The following is a 17,284-nucleotide window of genomic DNA, read 5'->3' as shown; positions in this document are numbered from 1 at the left end:
CAGTCTAGATTTGTTCTGGATCTGATGCCAAACATGATTTAGATTTTATTATGACAGGATACACACATACACACTGTGTAGTCACAGTCTCACAGTCTCAGCTGCTACCGCCCCCTTCTCACTGCTGACCCTTTGTCAGTGGCGATGACATTAGCTGACAGCACTGATTGAATGTCCTTCACCTTTTGTGTCATGCAGACAAATGCATGCACACACACACACACACACACACACACACACACATGCACACACGCACACACGCACACAAATCACAGACACATGAATAGAATACAAATGCATGTACTCACAAACTACTCACACATTCATTACATACACACAGTTGGTAACGCATCCCTGTGGCCAGTATGGATCATCTGTTCTGTTAGTGTTGCAAGCTGAGACAAATAACTTCACCTCACAGCTGTGACGCGTGGCCAGCTGTTTGGTATGTGACACACACACACACACACACACACACACACACACACACACACACACACTGTAGGAATTAGTAAGCCATGACAATAATCTATACATTTGGAGCAGGAGTGAGAGAATACAATATCTCTATTTCTGCACAACATACTGCATATACATATGGGCAAAATGTATTTTACAAAAAGTGTAGTTCTCCACTAGAAATACATTATATGTTATTGCACATTTTGTGCTTTTGTGCATCTAATAACACCCTGCGAAATTGCTCAACAGGAGGTCAATACAATCATGTGGTACTGAACAGAATAGTTCAGAGAACAGTTTTTATCATAACGAGCAACATACGCATACACACACAGACACACACACATGCTTACACAAAATTGCAAACACACATTTCACTGAGATTCTCTTGATCACTTACTGTTCATATACTTAACTTGAACAAAGAGTTCAAACTTTTTAAAGCTGTTTTTAAAATCTGAGAATGTTAAAAATGTATAAACATTAACATTTTATATACAGCATCATGTTTTTCACTGAATATTAGGGCTGTTTAATATAGCTGACATTAACATCATGATACAAATACCAATACTTTCTTATATCACTCTGTATCACAGTCACCTCAGATAAATCTCCTTTCACATGTACAATAACACTGAACTTGAATTAACTTGAAAAACTTGTTTTTAAATTACAATATTCTTGAAATCATTAATTTGAACAACAGCACAACAATATTAACAACGACCGTAATGTTCAAATATCGCCCAACTCTAATGAACACACGTTATATCTGGAGGTCTGAGGAAAGTCCTCAGCACAGGCAGAGCATCACAGCTGTAAAGAACCACCTCCCATCAGAGTTGTCTTCTTGTATAACAACCAAAACACTTCCGTTTGATTAATGACTGCAGTGGAATAACTGCTTTTGCCTCGTCCTACAGATGCCCTTGTATTTTCAATTTTGCTAGTTTTGTCAACAGTGGACATTGCCCTGTAAAAAAGGCTTCATGAGCACTGAACCATGCCGCATCACTTTCAGACTGTGGGACACGGTCAACAAAGGCATGAGCAGCGGTGTTTTTCTGCAACAGTTTACTATATAAACAGTGGTTTACAGGCTATATAGATTCTGAATATTCTTTAAATTAATATTAGTAAGGAAATATTGTTTGGTACACTGCTCTCCTGCCGTCCGTCACTTCTGTATTCTCATGTTCCATGGCCTTTCATTGCCTTTCTGTATGTGTGCATGTCCATGTGTGCGTGTGTGTGAGTGTGTGTGTGTGTGTGTTTTCAGGGCTCAGGGCTCGTTGACTAGATGCCAGCTAGGAGTCAAGAGAACCTTGGGTAATTATACTCCTGTGTGGCATTGCATGGCACTGGTATTGTGTCTGGGATGGCTGCCATCCTAAGCGTGTGTGTATGTGTGTGTATGCCAATGTGTGTATATTACTGATGCCTATTTTGTCTCTGTGAACAGGGTCTTTTCTGCTTGTCATGCACGTTTTAAAATGCAGATATGATCTTTTGAAAAAGAGATTTTAATCTCAGTGAGACTGCCTGATTAAATAAAGATTAAATAAAATCAAATCACAAAGTTTAATTCTGGTATACTGTGCACCACTGTATTGTATATGCTTTAGGACTCTATTGTGTACGTTGCAAATCTTGCACCACCAGGAAACTGGAGTGATATGCTCAGGTTTTGTATTTGGTTTTAGTACTGAAATTTGTATCACAGTATTGAAAATGACTTTGTATATGTTTGTTGTTTTACCAATATTCATTTTTGACAATGAATATGTTCAAACTGTAAATCTGTAAATATTTATAAGCTATGACTTTAAATTAAACCATCAAAATCCCACACAATTTTGCAGCAAACATTCCTCTAGTTTTTACTACATAAAGAACTTCATGTTAGCATCTGAAAACTTCACTGAATGTGAAGCCAATGATTTGAGAGGTTGAAGTACATAAGACAATGTAAATTCAGATATAAATCTGCACATCATTCAGATTCACTAATACAAGATTAAATGTAATTATTCAGAAGACACAGTATTATTTTTACTTTAGTGACAGAATGGCACAACTTTCAACACCCATCTTCCCATAACTACAATATTTTTTTTCTAGTTATTTCACAAGCCTGACTTCGTCATGTGTTTCTAACACTGGCAGTGTGTCCAATTAGCAGGAAATCCAAATTTAGCAGAATGTTATTGAACTGTCCTACAAAAGGTGTGAGCAAGGTGTCCATACTGCACCAACCTCTATCAAAGGGCAAATTCAATAGACAGCTGGGTGAGTTGAGCTTTTACAAAAAAAACAAAGTACCATCCAGAGGTCAGGTATTCATTGTAATGTAATCAGCAAAAATGTCCTTCAGTGTTCCTTAACAAAGGAGCGAATAAAGTAGACTATTTTTGGAATAAACAAATCATTTTCACTCGTGGCTTATTTGCTCTGGTTGAAAAGCTGCCAAAAGAGAGGGATTAGAGGGAAAGAACAAGAGAAACAGGGTGATGATGGAAAATGAAGAAGCAAAGGAGCTGCTTATATTCTGCCATGCTGCTGTTTTCTCAGCTGTTGGTACATTACACTGTATTTTTTTTTCTTATTTTTAGTAGTTTTTTTTCTTTTTCTTATTCTTTAGAATCTCCGTTAGCATGACTGAAAGTATCCAAACCGTTTCCCCACTGTTCTCATAGTTTCCCCCTTCTCTCTGTTATGAAAGACAGACAGACGTGGGAGACTGACAGACCTCTGCAGGCAAACAAAAGGAGCGTATGGGCTCCAGCACTGCATAATGAAAATGGATTATACATATTATATTATTGCTGCCTTTCCTCAATGAATAACCAGAGATGGTATAGCGATCATCATGAATAATGGCATTTTCTGATGGAATACCAAGTGTGTGCAAGTTAGTGCTTGACTGGGCACGTGTATTAAAACCATTGATGAAGGTATATATAAAAATTTAATTCAGCATGGGAAATGAATTTAACCAGTTATTGATATGACAAAAATGACTTTTTTATGGCTCTAAAGCCAAGTGCCAGCAAATAGTCTCCAGCTGTCACTCTGACAGATTGCTTTTCAGTCTTGGGGTATTAATAATTTATAATATATAATATTTATTATAACAATATGTATAACCTTGTCAATAATGCCCATCCTCTATAAACATTATCACTCTGACAATAGACATGGCGTCCACACAAACCTGAATTGTCATAATTTTAACGCCATAAAACTGCAGTGTGTGACTGAGGATACTCTGAGCCTTTTCTCGTTGTCGTACTTCTCATCGTTCTCTGAGTTTTTTTCACAGAAAAGGAGTCATGGTTTTCAGAAAAAAATGTGAAGTGCAAACGTGACTGAAGATTTTCTATAATGGACGGAAAAATATGAAAATATGCAGCCTGGAAAGACAGCAGTCTCAGGGCATGTCTGGGAACCTGAGGCAACAGTGAGTGAGTGAGTGAGTAGGTTACAGCATTGGTCGGCCAAGTGCTGGACTTTTCCCATTGGTCACCGCCGTTTCAAAATGTTTAAATGGTCGTCGGGGTGATTACAGTGGATCCTTTTTTGGACATTTGCACAAACCTTTATCTCCTTTGCATAGAAAAGAATCACCAGTAGTGCCCCAGATTGAGAGGCACACCTCTCTGTGTCTACTACTCTGCTCTGTTCAGTGACTTGCAGAGAGGTGGAGCAGCAGTCTCTTCCCCAAACAGAGGCTGAGAAAGATATTCTGTCTCTTGTGACTTTCTCTCTGAGTGATCATTTTGCATGTAAATATAGCTGAAATCACAGCTCAGCCGTTGTTTTTAACTTCTCTATGGTGATTTTGTCTGACAACCTCATGCTGAGCAATGTTATTTGCTCCGGATTTTGCAGAGCAGCAACTTGGAAATGGCTTGGAAGTGACTGCTGGTTAACATGTCGTCTTAATGGGCTGTGTTTCAGTCACTAATTCATACTTTTTGTTTTCTGACAACAGAACCAAAGAAACATGTAAATGAGAACAGCTTTATTGGAAATTCAGTTGTATTAAAATATTGTATATGTGAGCACAGAGAGTAGAAGAGAAGCAAACAGATAAAGGGCTGAAACTGGCTGACACTGGTCACAATGCAAATGTGACATGATAATGCATGAATATGCTTTAGCCTATTACGTTATCTAGACACATTTAGCGACTTCTCCAGCAGGCTTTAGCTATTTTCCATTGAGTAGTTGTGTACAGCAGTTCCACAACAGTTTTCAAATAGAACCATAAATAGCATCCTCACCACCCCACGTCTATACTATCTAGGCCTTTGAGCATGTAGATATTTTACTTAATTACTAGCATGTGCCAAGAGTGGGTAAATCAGTACATACATGCAGAAAATGACCTAATTTCACTGTTTTATCTTTACATAATCTGTTAAATAAATGGCTTTGAATACAGAGTCATGCAGTTAGTTAACAATTCAAATGTATGAAGTTGCAGCTGATGGCTACCTTTCCTCAAACTCCTTGTTTTTGGGGTTTTTTTGTTGGCTATAGATCTGTGTAGCTTCCTGCATTCTTAAGTTAAGTCTGGTTTTAGGATGGTTATATTAAAGTTCTGTAACAAGTCTAAATAATGCTATAGAAAGCTTGCTATTCCCCTGACATCCCTGAAATGTGATTGATTCTCACTGAATGGACTCTTTCAATAGGCCTCTTTAACTAAGAGGGTCCTCCTTTATCTATAAGGGCCGAAGCAGACATTGTATCGCTAATGGAAACAAGACTAATGAGAGCCACCACACTCCAGGCAAAGAGCATACTTGAAATCCCATCATGCTTTTCCATAATGTGTTACAGGGCTTCAAGCCACTGATAGCGGGTAGCCTCTAAAATGCTTTGATGCCGACAGCATTTACATTTCATTGCATTTACAAGAGACATGGAATTGTGAAAGTTTTTCCAAATCCAATTAATACACTTGCATAATGATGTTGTTAAAGTAAATACAGGATTAATTTTTTTCCCTGGTTTTATTTATTTGTAGTCTTTTGACAAATGATGCACATAAGTTTCAGCAGTTGTAGAATCATGGTAAGATAATTTATTACTGCTGTATTTATATGCAATTTTGAAATACTTGTACTTATGTATTTCCATTTTCTGCAACTTTATTTTACTTTTTAAGTCACTAAATTTACCTGGCATTTAAAGTCACTACATACGTTGCACCTAGTTTTCCCTAGATGTAATTGAGGATTGTCACAGCGGGGTATTGCTACTTCTATCTAAGTTGAAAATCTAAACACTGCTTCCACTGTTGAGTTACAAAAATGTAAACATTGCCAGCTCATGATAAAATTTTTCCAGCTTTGTCGAATTATACTCTTTTATATAATTCTGTTTAATTTAATCATGCATTTTTACTGTTTTTTCAAGTTGTACTTGGGGAAATCCTTGACATTTATGCAGCACATGCATCATTTTAGTTTTGCCCTAAGTTTTATACTGAGAAAATTTCAATAACAGCCTAAATTTGCTAGTAAATGAACAGCGATAAACAGGAAAGTTGAGTTGAATAAATGTGGAATATTAATCTTTTTTTTTTTTTATACAGACAGAAATGTGCCTGGAAAACTGATGTATTTTCAAGTCCACTACTTCAGCCTGAAAGTTCATTGTTGACTTTGGGAATAGAAATCTGACAAAATAAACAGTTTTTCAGTCATCTCAGTACACATGCCCATACATAGAAACCGCATGCTGTAGTCTACAGCACTAGTACCTTTTTCATTTAATTCATCTCATTTTCATTTCATCATAGTCTTTTATCAGTGTGTGTTCTCTGCTATTTAATGGTGATTAGCAGTTGCCAGCAGAGCTCCTGTAAATGCTGCCTCGCAACACTGTCAAATAGCTCTTCGGATGAGCAGTGCCGCCAAAAAGACTCCATTGTAAAACTAGCATAGCAAGATGAAATTCACTGGGGTATGAATTGCATTACAGTCTCCATTAGCCTTTGGCCTCATCTGTCACAGAAACAAGAGCTAAGTAAGCGCTAGCAGACCACTCACAGGTCAGATATCCAATAGCAGGTCTGTCGGCACGGTAACAGAGAGGCCCTCATTCGATCAATGAATTGAAACTGAGTCAAACAAGGAGTACACTACAGTTCACCACACGCTTAGAAATAATAGCTCTCCTCTCTTTTGGTTTGTGCTACGTCCGTGCATGCGTGCATGTATGCGTGCGCGTGCATTAAGAAAGTCTTGTTTTAATCAAAGTGGACTTTTGGAAAGTGGTAGTGGAGTGTATATATCAATACACAGACAGGCAAACATTTGAATCTTACAAAACAGCAGGTGTAGATCATACACAGAGGAGCCCCTTTCACAAACTTATTCATACACACACGCACACACAACTTTATTACAGTGGATATAACTGTATCTCTTCCTATGAACTCTCTCTCCCTCTCTCTTTTCATCCATCAGCCATCTGTTGTTGCTGATGTTACTGCTGTAAGGTCATTACAAATTCAGCTCTTTTCATCCTGTTTGCTTGAATTATTTTTCCGCCAAAGGCTTCCAAGCTGCCCCCGTGGCTTGACTTTGATTGAACTCAGCATTACCCACACGATACTATCTGATCAAAAAACACTTTTTAATTTAACATTCAGTCAAAAACACTATTTAAGTTTTAGACTCTCTCCAGGGAATTAGATTTTTAACTTTGATAGGAGAAACTTAAAGCAAGGGAAAATGTAAGCAGTGATGGGCATTTGAATGTTTCACATCAAAGTTTGTCATTGCAGTCACCCAGCAGTTTTTGAAGGACATGCTGGTTGTCTATTTTTTTGGCACAAAATACAGGGAGTTCCTTGTAAAGCAATGGTTCATACTTATACTATACAGTCTATTTCTCTAATTTGTACTGGTGTGTCGTTCAGCAGGTTGAGTCTAACAGCTGGGTTTAGAGGTTTTAATTTCTTTAGTGTTAAGATGTTGCTGTTGTGCTGTCAGCTGTCAGTTAAGTTCAGTCTCTGTAAGTCTTGTGCTTTTTGTATATTCATCACTACTGATGCGAGCCATGCAGTTGTTCTGCTCATGGTAATGTGTAATTCAGCAGTCCTTGTTTTCCAGATGATGGATTGATTCTGATTGTTATCCAGTTTAATTTAATTTATCACTGGAGATTGAAGCTTTTAAATTTCAAATAATAACATCTCTCCTCTTGCTGGAAATAATCTCTATGGAACAATGATTGCCATGCATTGTCATGCTATGAGCTCTGTGAGGTTATACTTACCTGAAAAACAAATGTTAGACATGACACTGGCTAACTTTCTGATGTTAAGCAGAAATAGGCTAATGTTTGGCTATACTGACGGTGGGGTCAGCCCAGTGACAGTGGTGAAGTTACATCATCGGTCAGTGGGCAAGTGTTGGAGTTTCCACCATTGGTCATTGCGCTCTCAAAATTATTTGGTACAAACAGATTAACAGACACACACAGAAAACACAATGCACAAAATTAGATATGTTGACTCATTATTAAACTCATGTAACTGCATCATACTTGGAGCCAGTTAAGCCAATATATAGCATGTGGTCGGGTTTAAATGCCAGTAGAAGTTAGGAGGTGCTGAAAGAAAGTCACTGTACAGTATTCAATGATGTCCTAGTAAATGATTCCCAACATGGTTTATCATATGGCAATTTAAATCACACAGTACATCATCATTACAATACTGTAAACATATTTTTACAGTTTTACACAACAGTATAACAGAAAGCAGCACTAGCCTACATATTTTTTTCAAAGCAGCAAAGAGTGATGATTGCACAGAGGCAAAGAGAGAACAGGCTCATTATCAGGATATTACAGTCTATAAAATGCATTGCAACGAAAATACATCCCAAAAACTTTCAAACTTTAAGGAGAACCACTGTAGTATCATATCTGAGGTCTGTATTATAATAAAGAACTCTTACCATGTTGTCAGACCTAAATGTAATATACTAAAAAATTGTTTTATACATAATTATATGGCTGCGCTGAACTCAACTGTCTGTTATTAGGACTCTGACAGATGACCAGGAATGAAACATAACTAGAAACATGACTTCTCTTCAGTCACTTTGATTCAGGAACACTCGAAAATTCTGAAACACTTGTAGAATTAATTGAACAAACAATAGACAAACCTTGCAAAAAAAACTATAATAGACAATCAATACACATTTTTCATAATAAATGAATAACTAAAAACAAAGAAAATTACGCTTAGTACCCACACTTGACATGTTGATGTATTTGACTTCCAGCTAACACTGCTGTACGTTCACTTTCACTTTACTGTTCCTTTCTGTTACAAAACCAAAATGTTTTTCTCAAAGTGAATGATGAATGCTTGGATGCTCTGGTAGCTCAGCAGGCTGAAGTGCAGCTCGTGTGCTCAGTGTTTTGAGAGTGAACCTTCTGTATTCTCTCACATATTCCTCTGCTCGTCAGAACTGAGTGTTTTACTTGTATGTGTTTTGCAGGTTTCTCGGCGTGCCTCCAGGCAGAGGCAGTTGCCCACTCACTGGCCCGCTGCCCTTTGACCTCATCTACACGGACTACCATGGCCTGCAGCAGATGAAGCAACACATGGGGCTCTCACTGAAGAAACACAAGTTAGTGGAGGGCTTGTGTGTGTGTGTGTGTGTGTGTGTGTGTGTGTGTGTGTGTGTGTGTGTGTGTGTGTGTTGAATTTAAGTATCTCCATTTTCTCACTCCGTGTGTGTGTGCTTTTTCATTTGTGTGTCAGGTGCATTTCATGTGTAGGTGGGTGTGTGTGTCTATGTCAGCAATTTTCCAGGCAGGGAGGTATGTTTATTGGCCGTGCTTAAGGATTAATTGTTGCTGGTAATAATGTGTACATGTCTCTGTCCATATGTCTGACTGTAGCTCATACAGCTTGTTAAATTCATACACACTTTCTGTCACGCAAACACACTCATGCACACATAAAACATACACAGACTTTCTCCCTCTACCAATCTCTATCCATCTAAAAGGTCAAAACGCACAATATGTCAAACACATATGATGTTGTATTTTGTCATGTAATGGAACAACCATGCCTGCACACACAAACACACACACACACACACACACGAACTGGCCCTGCACCACCTGTCATGCACCATTACTCTGCGCAGCAAGAATAAGAAAAGTAGTACATGTAGTGCAAGATTGGAGGCATATGAGAAATTGACAACTCGATGTGCATTTGCATTGGCACACTTGTACCAATCACCCTCCCACCAACCCACCATCCCACACCAGTTTGTTAGTACACCAATTGCCAATTGAACCCTGTTTCAGCAGCTTATTATCGCTGTTGTTTGAATACACTCAGAGGCTCAACAGGAGGGATGTAGTTAAAAACAGAAAGAAGAAGATTTCTGTCTTCTGAAAAACAGAAGACATCTGCCTCATGAGAGAGAATAAGAATTAGCGAGATGTTAAAATGAAGCAGGGGTTTTTTTTGTCTTGTTTTTTTGTGCTGTTACAAAAGTGTGCTCAATGGCTTTTGGCACTGCTACAAAGATGGAAAAACTTGTAAACTAGGCCATGGCAGTCATGAGACAAGGCAACAAAACAGTAAAGTATTACCCAAAACAAGAATTGCACAGTGCATTGTAAAAAATAAAATAAAAAACAGCAGCACAACCCTGCAAAGCACAGCAATATGAGCCCATATTATCTTCAGAGCTCTTCTACATGTTGTTGCTGCAAAAAACAAATAAGATTGAAAGTCCAACTTGAGCCTTGTCCTCTCCAGCCCCTTTAAAACAGCTTGCAGCCAGCCCTCTTTGTCCCACTCTCATCTTTCTTGGTCCAGTAAATTGACATCTTCATCTACCCCCTGTATGCGATGGCAGCAATTGACATTTTGCTTTACTTGTTCTTGCTCCCAGTGTAAGAGAGCAACAATAAAAGATGAAGGCCAAATGAAAGTGAAACAGCGAAAGACTGAGGAAGAGATGAAACAGTGCAGATGTGAGGAGAGATGGCAACAAAGGAGAATAGAGAGAACAGAAAGATACCACAAAACAGTGGGAGTGGAAGGTAAAAGGAGTCAACCTGACAACACATATAAAGGGCCATTCCATGTATTTTTAAAATCCAATTATGAGCAAGAGAAATGCATTACGGGTGGGTTGGGGAGCTATTTTCCCTGCACACAACCTGTTTTGCTTTCTCCCTCTTTCTCACAAGTTGCCACACACAAACACACACACACACACACACACACACACACACACACACACACACACACACACACACATAATCCCACATTTCCCCCAGACGAGATGCCAGTCAGCCTGCAGTCTGCACCTAATTGCTTGCTGAGGTCAGCAGCTCCCAGCTCCGTCATTACCGCGCGGAGTCTTGATTTCTGCTTTCCCTAACAGGATGCGACTGTTAGTGTTTGTAAGAGACAGTCTCTTTTGGTTTCCCGAAATCGAGCAGTGAGGGAATTATCAGAATTTTTCTATCCTCACTTTCACGAGAGGAGGCGTCTCAGGGATTTAAAATATATGAAGAGGAATGCCCAGGATATTGATTTCTTTGTTGACTCGGGAGCTCAGGTGAAGATTTGTTAACACGCTACAAGCTTTAAAGAATTCACTCAAATTTACTGTCAGGTGTATGATATGTAACATACACCATTCATTTGTATTGATCTACTGTAGAGCAAGAACCCTACACCCTCTCCAGTTATTCCCTACCAGGCATTCGTGCCGATCCACTTTATCCATTTATCTTCACCCTACAGTTCCACAATCCCCCTGAGGTTTAGGACAGGTCAATGACATACCTATTCACCTCTCTCTCCCTCACGCCCTCCCTTTCTCTCGTGCTCTCTCTCTCTCTTCCTCTCTCTCTTCCTCTCTCTCCTCATCAAGATACACCAGTCTTGTTGAGCCCTGTGTGCTGAAAGGCATCATTAATCAAGTGCTCTGAGCTTTGGGGCCCTTCAGCTCCCTTTAATTACTTTTGTTTTATGTTCCCACCAACATCCACCTTCATTTATTATGCCTGGACAACATGGTGCTGTCCGGTATGTTGTTGTGTTTGTGTGATTGTGTGTGTGTATGTGTCCGTGCATGTGTGCTGTCGTTAAAGATGCTGAAAGCCGATAGGAGGCAGTCTTAAATCACAGCCACTCATCTGATAATAGGACTAGCATATTGATTTCCTCTGCATGGTAAATTTACTGCTCTGATAGAGGTGGATTGGAGAAGATATCCAAGGGAATGCCTGCAAAAAACATACCCAAAAAGCAAAACTCCCTACTAGCCAGAGCATCTGTACTTCACTGGAGCCTGCTGACTCTTTGCTTGTTGGTTTGGTTTGCATCAAATTTGATGGAGGGATGGGACATGGGCCAGGGAAAAATCCATGACATTTTGGTGGTGATCCAGTGAAAAGATTCGTTCTGGGAATTTTTTTATCACCAGCAAGATTGGGCATTTTTTTCACATTTTCATCAATTTTTCAGACCATAATGTGTGGATCTCACAGACATATTTATGCTTTTGAGATCTATGAGTTTATACAATTTGGTGCAGATCCAGATAATAATCCGATCCTGGTGGAAGAAAGTGTTTGGCCTTGGCAGAGGTATGCACTCCACTGAGTGCTATTGTTTTTTAAGCTAGTAAAAGAGCAGTTCTCTTGGGTGGTATCAGGAGCTGGTTCTTTGTTTTGATTATGGCAGATTTGTCATCTTGTTCAAATCCACTTGCACTCAAAGGAATACTTCTCCAAGGAAAGATAATGATTCTCTACAACATAGTTACTGTACTTAAATAATGCTGCTTCATTGCCAAGGGGATTTGTTTGGAAAATCAATTTTCAGAATGTTCTAGCTTTTAGTTTACGGAGATTTGTGTTACAAAATATACTTTACATGAAAACACACTCTACCTCCAGCATGTCCATAGCTTGATGACCACCTTGCCGATTTTATATAATTAGTTTCAAAGGGTTTCATTAGTCCAAGGTGTCCACAACACTAACTATATAGGAGAATCTATTCTTCAGTCACAACTATCAGGCCCCTCAACAACCCTTTAACAGCTGCCCTGATATAATTCATATTCATATTCCCTGGCATGTTCTTGGGCTTCTTTCCAGCTCTGTACCCCTGTAACATTCAGGGTTTCCTTCAGCTAACAGCACCCCTGCTTAAAATGCAGTGGAAACACATTTTAAAAACCGCCATGGTCCCAGTTCCACAGGATAACAATAATATGCTCAAGTAGTAGGGATCGACCGATTATCGGCCGGGCCGATTATCGCCGCCGATATTCAGCATTTTGACGCATATCGGCATCGGCCTTTTTTAAAATTCGACAGCCGATAAGAGATCAATTTAAAACTGGGTTATTTTGGCTCTGATGCAGCCGCGCCTCTCTGTCTGCTGTCACTACTCTGTCGCCAGCATTGTCCCACCCACAGCACCATCTGATTGGTTACAAGCAGAGCCACGGTAACAGCCAATCAGCAGTGTAAGCTGTGCATGAACAGTCCTTACACACACGGTGGAGAAGGTCCGGAGAGCAAATACTTGTTTTGAAGGTAAGTTAAGGCAGCAGAGTTTCCCGAAATTGTAATAAAAATCCCAGTCCTCTACAACTCACAACTACTAGTAAGATTACTGTGAGCCCATTAACGTTATATAAACATAAGCGGCAGCTCTGCTGCTCGCAGTCCCTCCAGACGTGCCTGTTAATCACTTGAAACAAGGTTGCTGATAATATCGATATGTCCGGTTTTATTGCAGGGAAGCCCGTCGAGGTGAAGGCTGATTAGCTTTTAGCGTAACGTTAACCCATCGGTCCGCGGCTCTAGATGCTCAGCAGACTGTAGCAATGGGGAGACTGTCTGTTATGGTAGAGAATAGTGTGTGTTTGTGTGGAAGTCACATGAGAAACTCTACAACTCACGACTACTAACGTTACTGTGAGGCCCAATACGTTGGCGGCAGCTGTCTGTTCCTACGATAAACACTGATTATTAAAGTGAAGATGCTTTAGGCTATTTAGTGTTTAATCACTTGAAACAAGGTTACTGATAACATTGATACTGAAATAGTTATAAAAGTAAGAAGTGTGTGTGAGAAAGAGAGACACAGAGAGAGAGAGAGATTGCAGGGAAGCACGTTGAGGGGATGGCTAGTGAATAGTGTGTTTGTGTTTGTGTGTGTGTGTGTGTGTGTGTGTGTGTGTGTGTGTGTGTGTGTGTGTGTTTGTGTTTGTGTTTGTGTTTGTGTAAGCCACATGAGAAGCTGCAGAAACTGACAGCAAGTACCATCTGTCTGAGAGAAAACTGTAGGGCAATAATGGCTGTTTAACTACCAAGTACTTTACCTTTTTCTGTGTTGATTGAGAGATCCCAAGCAGCAGAAAATGACATATTGTTAGATGAAGTGTGTCCTGAATCTGTCTTTGATAGTTTCTTGTAGAGAGGAGCAGGATATTGCTGTTCAAGACTTAAGACATAATGTAACTGCATCATAAAGCCTACATGAACTGCATTCTTCAAACTGCAAACTTCAGGGAACTATTTATTTATTTATTTAAATTTTCAGTTAACTTTATAAGAGATGCTGCTGACCCTGGGAACTCTTTGCACTTTTTGTTTTTGTTTGAACTTAAAACAAAGATAAGTGAAAGATTAACATTTCAGTTATATTGAAATTTTGGAAAACTTTATTTACTGTAGAAAACTTTAGTGAGCTATTTATTTGTTTAAGTTTTCATTTAACTTTATAAGACATGCTGCTGAGCCTGGGAGCTCCCTGCATTTTTTGTTAGAATTTTAAAACAAAGATATCTATTGTCTAAGAAAAAAAAAACTTTAACATGTTGCAAATCTGAAAAGCTGTTAAATAAACATATGATTAAAGGCATTTGAACAAAGTTAAGTGGAATTTTTCCATTATTCAAAATTTTCACACCAATATTTTCCCTTTTATTGCAAATAAATATCGGCTCCAAATATCGGTTATCGGCCTCCTTGACTACTAATAATCGGTATCGGTATCGGCCCTGAAAAAACCATATCGGTCGATCTCTTTCAAGTAGTTCTACTTTACAAAGTCTAAGACGGACTAATGCATAGCATAGTGATAAGCCACAACATCTGCTAAAGTAATGAAGGATAAATGATAGATGGAGGAGGGAGTATTGAACAAGTCACTACACTTTGAAAGAATGGAGTCACTAAGATGAAGTAATAATGTAAAAAATTAAGACTGCCTGTAGCACAATTAACCATTTATTTTATTTCTTTATATGTTACTTCATATTCAATTTTTAATGTCTGTGAATTTATGTTTGTACAATCTATGTATAAACTGTATATGTTATATAAGAAAAAGAGATCCCGATCTCAGTGAGACTACAGGTTTGCATAAAGGATTCAGTAATAATAATTTAGCCTGTACTCTATTAAAGCACATGGCCATTATTTTAACAAACTGCAATTCTTGTGCGTAACATGAGCCATTACACACCGTGTGCTCAGGTTAACAGTGTTAAAGTTAATTACACCAATATTATTAAAATGTTACAGCAAATGTGCTCAATGAAGAGTTACTGTATGGCAGTTATCATTTTCTTTACATTTCTTTTGTTGCCATGACATCCTTCAATTAAAACAAAGTATGAAATCATCAATCCACATCAAATTGTAAAGTGCTTAAAAATGTAAAATGTTTTAATTCAAAACTTTAAATATGTTTGTATGTTATTAATCTATGTCTACAGTATATGTATTAAGTTACTAATGTATTAATTAATATGAACCACATAGTAATATGTTTTTACATAATTCTGAACGTAATAACACATAATGAACATACACAGTTAATACATACAATGGACAATCGGTCCAGTTATAGATAGCAAGATTTTTAAAACTCTTCAATAAATTACAGATAAAATTGATAAACAGAACAAAAATTCAGACTTATTTTCATCATCCATGTCATCAGGACAAGAACACATTAAAAATTAAGGTCTCGCAGAAGAAGGCATAACACAAACTTTTTGTGTATCTACCATCTGTACAACGGTCTTAGCCTCATTATTCTATATCTCTAAGGCTGAAACAGCTTTTCCCCACAAAACAACTGAGAGAAAGAGAGACAAACACAGACAGACAGAGAGATAGACGGAGACAGAGGCTTCTGGGTAGCATTAAACTGACACAATCAGCCGATAACTCTGCAACTCAATGCCCTTCACTCAGGTGAAGGAACATCTTGCATCTCACTTTACTGCTGTGTCGGGCGTGGTGCACTGATATGAGGCTATGTGTTACGAATGCTCCACTGACAGCAAACTGGCCGACAAATCTCTAATCGAGTTTTTGTGCAACCCCTGGACCTGAAGCACTGACTGAGTTGGCAAAATAAAATGCTTTAAAATTGGGACCACCTGAAAATTACTGAGAAGGTTTGTTTTAGCTCATCCCCAGCACTTCCCAAAGACACGAAGAGATATCAACTCAGGAGGAAGGATGATTATCAGAAGCAGATCACTGATGCAGCCATCTTGTTGTTAAAGATTATATTTGTAACACTATTAGCAGGTAGATTAATTTAAAAAAAAAAAAAAAGGACGTTGCCTTCCCAATTTTCAGCTGTTGTTTCACAAAACAAATATTAGTCAATTCGGAGGAACTATGATTGAATACAGACAACCATCATTGTGTGCGTCCACATTTTACATATAAAAAGATTCTAGCTGACTTAAATGTGCTGCTGATGTGTGGTTGCAAGCAGGAAATAACATCTTAAAACTCAATTTTAAAATGTCTGCTGTTGTCCAATGCAATCCAGATTCCTCTAACTCCCCATAGTTGAAGCTGAAAACTGTAGGTGACAAAGCACCACCCTGCCATCTTCCCCTCACTTCGGAGGACTGTTGAGCCTTGCTGAGCAGCCGTTTAACCCAGATTAGCTCCGTACTCTGATCTCCTGATAGATATTCAGCTCAGCTACTCCTCCACTTATCCCCTCTTCTTCCACTTTTTCTTTTTTGACCTCCCTCTGGGACCTCTTATCTGCGGGCAGAAACATTTTCACCATTTCAGAGCTGGCGATATGTGATAGCACAGGTTAGAGAGAGAGGGTGAGTCGAGATGGAGAGAAGGGAAACTAACATTTGTTATTAATAATTCATTGTCAGTTTTCTGTGGTCCGTACAAATAGACACACAACATTTTTCTCAGAATCTCATCTGAGGTGCATCAAAATAAGGCTGCAGAGATAAGTGTGTGTTTTTTGACTCCCTCTTGCAGATACGCTTGTTTTTATATCCAAGCTACATCTCTGTCAATTTGAAGGTTGCCCTCCTACATGCTGCAGTCAAGGACAGAAATATCAGAAGTGTCAAACAAGATTGGGGTGTCACCTTGTCGTGAATAAGACTGGAATGCCCTCAGAAGAATTGTTTTCTGTGTTGAAGCTCCTTAAAATATCAATATTTAAGATAATAGATGAAAACAAATACCCAAGGACTCTGTCTTTGCATGCAGCAGATGTCTGTATTCAAGGCTAAATGAATGTTCTTGGAAGTCAATTTCTGACACAGGTTAGAGAGCCTGTGGTTGTTGGTGACTGAGTCACATACCAGACGGGCGATACATTATTACAGGAGTTTTACAAAGAAACTCAAAGGTCTTTCTGTTTAAAACACTTCAGCACTGTCAACATTACCTTGCTTATTCAAGGGGATAAGTGCCCAGCTGTAGAAAACATGAC

The 17,284-nt window shown here is 38.7% G+C and overlaps 1 protein-coding gene across 1 annotated transcript in view; it reads left to right on the top strand.

Annotated features, from left to right (window-relative positions):
* Nucleotides 1–17,284, top strand: part of LOC130166711 (alpha-1,6-mannosylglycoprotein 6-beta-N-acetylglucosaminyltransferase B-like) — a 119,369-nt gene that overhangs the window by 82,357 nt on the left and 19,728 nt on the right. Inside the window, exon 9 of the mRNA XM_056372428.1 lies at nucleotides 9,000–9,131. Coding sequence (XP_056228403.1) covers nucleotides 9,000–9,131 — 132 coding nt within the window. The remainder of the gene's footprint in view (nucleotides 1–8,999; nucleotides 9,132–17,284) is intronic.

Source organism: Seriola aureovittata, chromosome 3, assembly GCF_021018895.1.
Source record: "Seriola aureovittata isolate HTS-2021-v1 ecotype China chromosome 3, ASM2101889v1, whole genome shotgun sequence".
Taxonomy (NCBI): domain Eukaryota; kingdom Metazoa; phylum Chordata; class Actinopteri; order Carangiformes; family Carangidae; genus Seriola; species Seriola aureovittata.
Note: the sequence above shows the minus strand (reverse complement) of the source record. Positions and strands in the feature narration are given on the sequence as shown.